At 42.3% G+C, this 8,488-nt stretch overlaps 1 protein-coding gene across 1 annotated transcript in view; it reads left to right on the top strand.

The window, feature by feature from the left end:
• Positions 1-7,904, top strand: part of LOC103397155 (forkhead box protein N4-like) — a 12,947-nt gene extending 5,043 nt beyond the window's left edge. Inside the window, exons 2-9 of the mRNA XM_025052702.1 lie at positions 2,299-2,465; positions 3,809-3,913; positions 3,979-4,112; positions 4,222-4,349; positions 4,713-4,809; positions 4,894-5,101; positions 5,968-6,354; positions 7,102-7,904. Coding sequence (XP_024908470.1) covers positions 2,299-2,465; positions 3,809-3,913; positions 3,979-4,112; positions 4,222-4,349; positions 4,713-4,809; positions 4,894-5,101; positions 5,968-6,354; positions 7,102-7,352 — 1,477 coding nt within the window. The 3' untranslated portion in view covers positions 7,353-7,904. The remainder of the gene's footprint in view (positions 1-2,298; positions 2,466-3,808; positions 3,914-3,978; positions 4,113-4,221; positions 4,350-4,712; positions 4,810-4,893; positions 5,102-5,967; positions 6,355-7,101) is intronic.
• The last annotated feature ends 584 nt before the right edge of the window (positions 7,905-8,488 follow it).

The following is an 8,488-nucleotide window of genomic DNA, read 5'->3' as shown; positions in this document are numbered from 1 at the left end:
GATGCAGCACTCTTAAAATTGCCAAGCTTCTGAAGCGTGATCATCGAACAATCAAGCGTTTCATTCAAAATAGTCAACAGGGTCGCAAGAAGCGTGTGGAAAAACCAAGGCGCAAAATAACTGCCCATGAACTGAGAAAAGTCAAGAGTGCAGCTGCCAAGATGCCACTTGCCACCAGTTTTGCCATATTTCAGAGCTGCAACATCACTGGAGTGCCCAAAAGCACAAGGTGTGCAATACTCAGAGACATGGCCAAGGTAAGAAAGGCTGAAAAACGACCACCACTGAACAAGACACACAAGCTGAAACGTCAAGACTGGGCCAAGAAATATCTCAAGACTGATTTTTCTAAGGTTTTATGGACTGATGAAATGAGAGTGAGTCTTGATGGGCCAGATGGATGGGCCCGTGGCTGGATCGGTAAAGGGCAGAGAGCTCTAGTCCGACTCAGACGCCAGCAAGGTGGAGGTGGGGGACTGGTATGGGCTGGTATCATCAAAGATGAGCTTGTGGGGCCTTTTCGGGTTGAGGATGGAGTCAAGCTCAACTCCCAGTCCTACTGCCAGTTTCTGGAAGACACCTTCTTCAAGCAGTGGTACAGGAAGAAGTCCGCATCCTTCAAGAAAAACATGATTTTCATGCAGGACAATGCTCCATCACACGCATCCAAGTACTCCACAGCGTGGCTGGCAAGAAAGGGCCTAAAAGAAGAAAAACTAATGACATGGCCTCCTTGTTCACCTGATCTGAACCCCATAGAGAACCTGTGGTCCCTCATCAAATGTGAGATTTACAAGGAGGGAAAACAGTACACCTCTCTGAACAGTGTCTGGGAGGCTGTGGTTGCTGCTGCACGCAATGTTGATCGTGAACAGATCAAAACACTGACAGAATCCATGGATGGCAGGCTTTTGAGTGTCCTTGCAAAGAAAGGTGGCTATATTGGTCACTGATTTGTTTTTGAATGTCAGAAATGTATATTTGTGAATGTTGAGCTGTTATATTGGTTTCCCTGGTGAAAATAAATAATTGAAATGGGTATATATTTGTTTTTTGTTAAGTTGCCTAATAATTATGCACAGTAATAGTCACCTGCACACACAGATATCCTCCTAAAATAGCTAAAACTAAAAAAGCCCCACTCCAACTCCCAAAAATATTCAGCTTTGATATTAATGAGTCTTTTGGGTTCATTAAGAACATGGTTGTTGTTCAATAATAAAATGAATCCTCAAAAATACAACTTGCCTAATAATTCTGCACTCCCTGTATATTAAAAACAAATATCGCTCACGCCTCACAGACGTCAGCTTAGGCCGGGCATACACTGTACGATTTTTGAAAACTTGTCGTTGATACCATCACACACTGTACGAGTAATCGTCTACGATGTACGGCCAAAGCTCACGATTTATGTACTCACACTGTACGGTCTGATCATCGAACACGAGCAGCTGTGCGGGTGAAAAGGGCCCGTCGGCCCCAGCTGACTGTCCTATCTATTGACAACTGTCAATAAAGATTTATGTTAAAGCTCCGACGCCGGTTATTAGCAACATGCTAGACAAAAAGAAGAAGGCTGCCCTATTGATTTGCTGCGGTATTGTGCGCTGAAAGTACTAAAAAGAAGAGGCGCCGGCACCATGTGTCTTTTTTTCAAGTTCAAAATGTTTTTGTTACATGCAGAAACACAATTCTGTGTTCTCTGCAGCAGTTCATTGATTTCATAAATGCAACACACTATAGTTTTTTTATACAGTGTATAACACAGCTGTAAGTGTAAGATGTACACTTACAGCTGTGTTGCCTTCATATAAGGCTTATATAAGGCTTTTAATTTTTTCCGGCTCCAGACAGGTTTCTTTTTTGTTTTTTTGGTCCACTATGGCCCTTTGAACATTTTGGGTTGCTCCGTAAAATAGTAATAACAAGTTGGTAAAATTACTGAGGGGAGAATTTTGAAATGTGGACTTAAATTAATAATTTAATGTCCATTTTATTCTAGGATCGATTTCACAATGATAACCAGATGATTTTTTGTGGAAGGAAAAGCTTTCATTGTTCATTTTCACCACCACTGCTCAACAGATAATCTCCTGAGCTAAAACCTGAATCAAACAGCTTCAATGACTTCACCTTGTAGATTTATGTCTTCATTTTTTGATTCTGAAATTGGTGGTTTTGACATTGAAGGACAGAACACTCCAGCGTTTACATTTAAAATCTTGTACACTTCTCCGACCAACCAAACAACAACCATCAACCAAGCAATCTCTCCCCTCCCCCCTTACCTTGCAGGCTTCTGACCACAGATCCCTCCCAGCTGAGGGAAGAGGACCTCCCTGAGGATCTACAGTCTCTGTCGTGGCTCACCTCCGTAGATGTGCCCAGAATACAGCAGATCGCTGATAGCCGGGGCCACAATAACGGGCCCTCCCAGGGCAGTTTGCTGGAGCAGCAGACAGGTGAGATGTCAGGGAGGGGGACAGTGCATAATTTAAAAATCCACATCATCTCTTTGATTGGACAGCAGCCCTGGATTCTTCTGAATTTACTGCCCCCCCGCAGATATGAACACAGCTGCATCTCAGGGTGTTTGCTCTGAGATGTTTTGATTAGGAAGCTTTTGTACATTTCATTGCATATAGGAAAAAAAGTATTTTCACAAAACCTGCCACCAATTATTTTAATAATATAATAACCCTTGAAAAAAATTGTGGTTTATGTTTTAAATAAGGTCAGGGCCTGGTCTGACACGCAAAAGCATCATTGACTTACAACTAACAAAGCAAAAGCACTAAATTATTAAAACATTTAAACAGATGGTAACACACGGTACCTGATAGAAGTAGAAAACTAAATATTTCAACCCCCAAATAAAAAACTAGAAAAGACACTGGGGAAAGATTTTAGTTTAGTCTGGAACTAAAATATTATAAAGGACACAGTGAAACCTGGAGAATATTGTTGAAACTGCAAGGAAGAAGTAAAATTTTGTCAGGCTCTTCTCCTTCCTTTTTTCTCTTCCAACAAAAGCAAAAAACCCAAAGCACATTTCAAAACTGATGAAGAATGTACCCCGAGATCAAAGTGACTGTTGACTGATAAGTGAGTTCTGTAATCTGATACAGCAAATAATCTGAGTGACAACAACATCAGGATCCATGCCCAGATATAAATGATAGCTGCTACACGTCTCATAATTCTGAGCTACAGCAGGCTCTGTGGAATAACTTTGGTTCTAAATGCAGTTAGCAAAATATCAATAAGAGAGAAAAATAAAGTTAAATATATAAATTAATAAATATATGACAGAAATATTACCTAAACGTATCAAATCTCACACCTTATTTATATTGCCCATATTTATATGACATGTTTATCCTGCTTTCTTTATAACCAATGCTTATATGAAAACTACTGTGATAATGTTTATAATTAAGAAATACAAAATAAACCAAACAAAAACACAAAGATGCATTTAACTGAACATTAATCAAATAAATGGATTGCCAATTACATAAATATCATAAATATTTAATATATGTGACTATCATCATCCCAACCATCCACTATTACTGTGTATCCCATTCAAATGTACAGTATTAATTATATTTTATTTCAATGTTTTGACATTTTCCGTTGCTCATGCTGTTCCATGTCTTTTAATTTTTTTATCAAGTAATTAATAGTACTGTACTTAACTAATACTAAAGAATGTAAGATGACTGTATAAATCAGATGTGTTATCAAATGGAGTACATATTAAAATCTCTTGTTCTGCCTGTTCCTCCTGTGTTCCTAACAGCTCAGCTCAGCAGTCTGCCCATGCCAACAGGACAGAGCTCCATGCTGCAGAGCTCCATGCAGCACAGCCCTTTGGCCATCAGCATGGTCAACACACATAGTGGAAGTGTGCGTTTTCATAGCAATTCAAGATGAGAAATACTCATGTTGTGTATTGCTTTCTATAAGCAGTCACTCTTGTGTTTGTTCCACAGATGTCTCCGTTCTCTATGAATGGACTTCCTTCTCCAGCTTACCAGTGCCCTTCCTCAGTCTACCAGCCCACACCTCAGCCGGTGTTCTCTCTAACCCAAACTGGACAACAGGTCGGTGGCTAATGAACCTGAATATTTTAGGTCGGGGGAAAACAAATGCCACAGAAGAGATTATAATTATTTCCTATCTTTTGCATTTTCCATCTTTTTTTTTAACCAGTGTTCAACAACTGGGCTTTACAGCAATGTCCCCTTCCGTGACCAAAGTCTTTACTCACAACCTCAGCTGGCTCCACAGGACCAGGAGCTGCAGCCCAAGTCCTTCCCCAAACCCATCTACTCCTACAGGTCAGCTAACACACAGATAACTCATTATTAGGGATGTCCAATAATATCGGCCAACTGATATTATCGGCCCAATATTAGCATATTTTGTAATATCTGTAAGAATTTATATTGGTTTTTCCTCCGATAATAAAAACCTGATAACACAATGCCTGGGTTTTGACAAATAACTCCCACCACTGCCCTGCTATATTGGTATCAGTTGATATCGGAATCGGAAATTAAGTGTTTGGACAATATTGGCATATCAGATATCGGATATACAAAAAGTTAATATTGGACATCCCTACTAATTATGTACATATTTGTTGTTTCCCATCTTTTATATTGTAAACAGATGTAATTTAAACCCATTTTCTTCTTCAGCTGTCTGATTGCCATGGCTCTAAAAAACAGCAAAACTGGCAGCCTCCCAGTCAGTGAGATTTATAGCTTTATGAAAGAACATTTCCCCTACTTTAAGGTACAAAAAACTATCAACATCACATGTCAAATCTAGAAGGGAACGACACTGGGCTGATTATTCATTAATTCTTTCTCTCTGCAGACGGCACCTGATGGATGGAAGAACTCAGTCAGACACAATCTGTCCCTCAACAAGTGCTTTGAGAAGGTGGAGAACAAGATGAGCAGTTCCTCCCGTAAGGGCTGTCTGTGGGCGCTGAACCCTGCCAAAATTGACAAGATGGAGGAAGAGATGCAGAAGTGGAAACGCAAGGACCTGCCAGCCATCCGCCGCAGCATGGCTAACCCTGGTGAGATGTACACTCTCCCACCAAAATGTCTTCACGCATCAGTCACAAACAAACTATACCTAAGCCATAATATCTCATGTTGAAATGTTAATGAAAATCTCTCACAATCAAAGAAGTGTTAGACAAGTTTACTTACCACAGTTGGTTTAAACTTTTAGCTCTGTACAGTTCTATTTGTTTCTTAACACAGTAAGATTATAAATCTCATACAGTTTGAATTTGACCAAAAGAGTTCATGTCAAAGGTCAGGTCACAGAGGGAAAAGTGTAAAATCCCCTTTTCTACACATTTTGTACCTGGGACTGTTGTTGAGCCTCCTTCATGTTGACAGCTTCAGAACCTTTTCTTCTAAACTTTATTGAACTTTATTTAAAACCACTGGCTTCTAAAGGACTGTTGTTCCCAATTAATATAGGAAACACAATTACAAATCAGGATGTTTTCCCCAATGAGGGACAAACACCAGAACATTATGGAGGAAACTCATTTGCTGGCTCCTAACTTTTAGATGTCCAGTTCTAAGCATTTTAAGTCTGAACCACTTTTGATGACAAAAGAAGCCACATTGGCTACAGACCCTGAGTAAGGACGCTGTTCTAGTATGACCCACACATGTTCTTAATCAGCACAAAGAGTTTGTTCATTTTTTTGTCAGGAGTGAAGAAGGCAAAGAAGTAAACTATAGCAGTGGAAATGCTGCTTTATTGTCAAATGAGGTTAATGTTTTCCCCCTACTTGTTTCTCTTCAGTCTTGTCCGACAGTGTTGCTCTATAGCCCCATATAGTAGAAGGGCAAAACTGTAAACTAAAAATATCAACACAGATTGACTTTAAGTCTAATCAGTCTTTTATTCTGCTCTCTGTAGAAGAGTTGGACAAACTGATCACTGACCGTCCAGAGAACTGCAGAAGGAAGATTCTAGAGCCTGGCCTGACCAGACTACCTGGCAGTCAAACTGGACTCACCCGGTCTGTGCCCACACAGATGCATCCCCAGTCTATAGTCACTCTGTCCCTCCCACATTTACCCCTACACCAGCACCACCAGTTCCAGGCCCAGCTCCAGGCTCGGCTGGCCCCCATGTCCCCCGCACCAGCCGAGACACCTCCCCTGGACACAGTTCTTGACCTTTCCCAAAGTCCACTCCGTCAGCAGCTGGGTAAACACCCAGAAGACATCTACAGCATTTACAGTGACACCAACACAGAGGTGGATGCACTGGACCCCAGCATCATGGATTTTGCTTTTCAAGGTAAACAACACTCTATGGCATTAAACCACCTTTTGGAAAATGGGGGTGAAGAGAAATGGGGGAAGAGAGGGATAAATGTGATTGGTCATTGCTTGTTTGAATACTGGGTTTACAAACTAGAGCCTGACCACACAACACTGCTGATTTTGTTCACTACTCACAAAGTCAGCAATGTTTATAACTGTCATGATGACAGTGACAGTGATACATTGTTCTGAGTGTGACTAATCATATACAGCCTCACTCTTATTTCCATCCATCCATCCATTTTCATCCGCTTATCCGTTACCGGGTCGCGGGGGCAGCAGTCTCCATGACCGCCACCCAAATCACACTGCACCGTACAAACCCTCCTGACCCTTCCAGCGAGTGGTGAGTCCACTGGAAGGTGCCAACCGCCCTAACCGGGATTCGATCTTGCCCAGGAGGTGAACCCTGGGGTTCCACACTAATGACAGAGACATTGCCTCTGGGCCAAAGCACCACCATTCTTATTTCTTTTCTTTTTAAAGATAATTTTTAGATACATTTTTAACAGTAGAGAATGATCCTATTGAGACATTGGGTATTTTGACAAAAGATGACAAAGCTTATTAAGTAAGGTCATAGAGTTATTTAAAGTACAAATTCAACACCGTGTGTTCACATGTCCATAAGAAAAATGCATAGTTGTTGATCTGTGTTGATTTAAAAGACTTTAGTGTAAAAGCCTCCTCAGTACGTAACCATCACTCTCCATGTGCTCAGGTAATCTGTGGGAAGAGATGAAAGATGGGAGCTTCAACTTTGATGCATTGGGCACCATCACTAACTCGCCCCTCAGATTATCAGACTGTGACTTGGGAACTACCAACAACCCTCCAGCACTCACTGGTGTGAACCTGCCGCTATCTGACGTACAGGTCACAAGCCTCTACACCTCCTACACCTCCCAGGACCCTCTGACATCACAGTACCTGAACACACCAGTCAACAACAAGCCTATCGCCTTGCTTTAAAGGAAAGGAGAAAAATAAATCACTGATTCGAAGAGAAAAAAAACCCTGCTGAGTGGCATACAGATGACATCTGGAAAAAAAAAGCCTATTTTATGCTCCCTTTCTGTACGTACATACTTCCAAACTTCACTGTCCATATACAGTACTGCATGCTTTACATTTGGCATTGCTGTTAAGCAATACCTTCACTAGGGGGCAGTGTTAACCTAGTTCAGGGGTGTCTAAACTGTTCCACGAAGGGCCGCTGTGGCTGCAGGTTTTTGTTCCAACCAAGCAGTAGCACACCTGAGTTGACAGGTTTAATCAACTGGTCTCAGTCTTCAGACAGCTGATTGGTCAAACTATGTGCTCTTGGTTGGTTGGAACAAAAACCTGCAGCCACACTGCCCTTTTTTTCCAAGGACTCAAGGTTCTTTATTGTCATTGCAACACATTTTAGACATGGGATGAACGAAATTAGTTTCCCCGGTACCGGCTCGAGTACAAGTGACAGAGGGGAATAGTTCGGCGTAGTGCAAGAGAGAAAGAGAAAGTGGCGATTGTACATGAGTAGGGGTATTTGGCAGAGTCAATGTGGGGGGGACGGGGGGGTTATAGGAGTCCACCGGAGTTCAACAGTCTCACAGCTTCAGGGAGGAAGCTGTTCCTCAGTCTCTGTGGATCTGTTGTTCCTGTATGCGTACTCAGTCCTCAGGTCCTCAGTGACGTCGATGGAGTCCTTGATGCGGGCTATGACCAGTCTTTCGAAGCTGCTTCCCTGAAGATCTGCCAGTCCGTGCACTGGAAACAGTCCTAAAATATGGGGACAGCATCACTGGGCCACACTGTGATGATCCTCTGTGTGGGTGCGTGGTGTCTGAGCAGGGGGCGATAGACAGGCACCAGCATGATGGAGATGTGGTCGGAGAAACCCAGGTGGGGGTGAGGGACGGCTCTGTATGTGTCTCTCTTGTTGGTGTACACACGGTCCAGCGTGTTATCTCCCCGTGTCGGTATGTTGACATGTTGGTAAAATTTAGGCAGGGTGCCTGTCAGGTTTACATGGTTTAAATCCCCTGCAACCACGTAGAACGCCTCCGGGTGCTTGTGCTGGAGCGAGCTGATGTTAGCCGTAGCGCCCTTAGCAGCCGGCGGGA

This window comes from Cynoglossus semilaevis, chromosome W (assembly GCF_000523025.1).
Source record: "Cynoglossus semilaevis isolate Cse_v1.0 chromosome W, Cse_v1.0, whole genome shotgun sequence".
Lineage (NCBI taxonomy): Eukaryota > Metazoa > Chordata > Actinopteri > Pleuronectiformes > Cynoglossidae > Cynoglossus > Cynoglossus semilaevis.
Note: the sequence above shows the minus strand (reverse complement) of the source record. Positions and strands in the feature narration are given on the sequence as shown.